Genomic DNA, 1,375 nt, shown 5'->3' on the forward strand with positions numbered 1-1,375 from the left:
TTGATATTATGTTAAAACAAATATATTGTGTCAAAATAAACATATGTAACATTGCATGGCAATGTAGTAAACTGCATAGCAACAGTAGTCAGTATGGAAGCTTGATATTGCATAAAAATATGTTGGACATTCTCATATCATCTTCGTCACAAAGTTAAACACATTTCAAATCATCTAATATGCTATCCAACAGACCAAAATGACTTCACAAAATGAATATTCAATGCATAAGAAGACCTGCACCATGTGAGAGAATAGACAGATTCTAGCTGAACAAGATCAGAACATTTTTAAAGCTGAGAAGGCAGATTATAAAATACATCATGATACTTTTCAGAAGCTTCAAGTTAAGAAATCATGATGTGTATCAGACTATCAGCAGCAAACTGACTTATATCATACTGATACAGATTACAGAAAGAATGTCAATGAGTAAAAGCATCAGACAATAAAAGATCAGATTATTGAAGAGCTCATGATCAAGCAATTTGTCAAGAGCAAGTTCAAGAAATATCACAAGCACCAGATGCTAGTGGCCTGTGAGAAGCAGAAGACTGAGAAGAAGAAGAAGCATAATAAAGAAGTGATGCAGACACAAGAAGAGATTAAGAATAAGATATATCAAAAAGTAATGAAATTTAATAATAGTTCTAACACATTTAGATCAAAATTAAACTTGCAGTGCATTCAATTGCTGTGTGCATTCAGACCCACATTCATGCAATGATGACTGCTCTTGAAGTCAAAGTTATAGTTCATGAGCACAATCATCTTGCTGCTGCTGATCTGTCAAAAAATGAGATGAAGAAGAAGATGAAAACATTTCAGAGTTATTTGCAGACTTTATTAAATAAGAAAATGCTATCATCATCAGAGAAGATGAACAAGAAGAAGTTTGAGATTGTCATCTCTTTCAATAAAGAAAAGAAGAATGAGAAGAAGAAGAATGACTGAATTGTTGATGTTTAAGAACAAATAATTTACTTATAATTTAAAGTCATTGTCAGATATTTGCTCCATAAAAGAAGTAATTCACAGATATTGTCTTCATGCAAGAAGTCTTTTATGAATATTTTCATTATAAAGAAAGTCATTGTCAGAACATTCTCTCTCTCTTTTATAATATAAATTATAAAACTCTTCATCATGTTCACTCTCAATTCAATATTCTTCAGAATCTTCATCTTCAATAAATCTGTTGTCAACTTGTCATCATGAATTCAGTCTTTCAAGAAAGCAGTTAGGGTTAGTAGGGTTAGTTAGGGTTAGGGTTAGGGTTAGGGTTAGGTTAGGGTTAGTTAGGGTTAGGTTAGGCTTAGATTAGGGTTAGGGTTAGGGTTAGGTTAGGGTTAGGGCTCGATTGAGGGTTAGGTTA

General features: G+C 32.5%; 1 protein-coding gene across 1 annotated transcript; it reads left to right on the top strand.

The window, feature by feature from the left end:
* Positions 1–475: 475 nt before the first annotated feature.
* On the top strand, positions 476–954 carry UREG_02959 (uncharacterized protein; the record flags this gene model as incomplete). The annotated part of the gene is made up of 2 exons (XM_002543397.1): positions 476–628; positions 664–954. 2 exons carry the CDS (start codon positions 476–478, stop codon positions 952–954), a joined length of 444 nt encoding a protein of 147 aa, XP_002543443.1.
* Between the last annotated feature and the right edge of the window lie 421 nt (positions 955–1,375).

Source organism: Uncinocarpus reesii, genomic scaffold (genome assembly GCF_000003515.1).
Source record: "Uncinocarpus reesii 1704 scaffold_1 genomic scaffold, whole genome shotgun sequence".
NCBI lineage: Eukaryota > Fungi > Ascomycota > Eurotiomycetes > Onygenales > Onygenaceae > Uncinocarpus > Uncinocarpus reesii.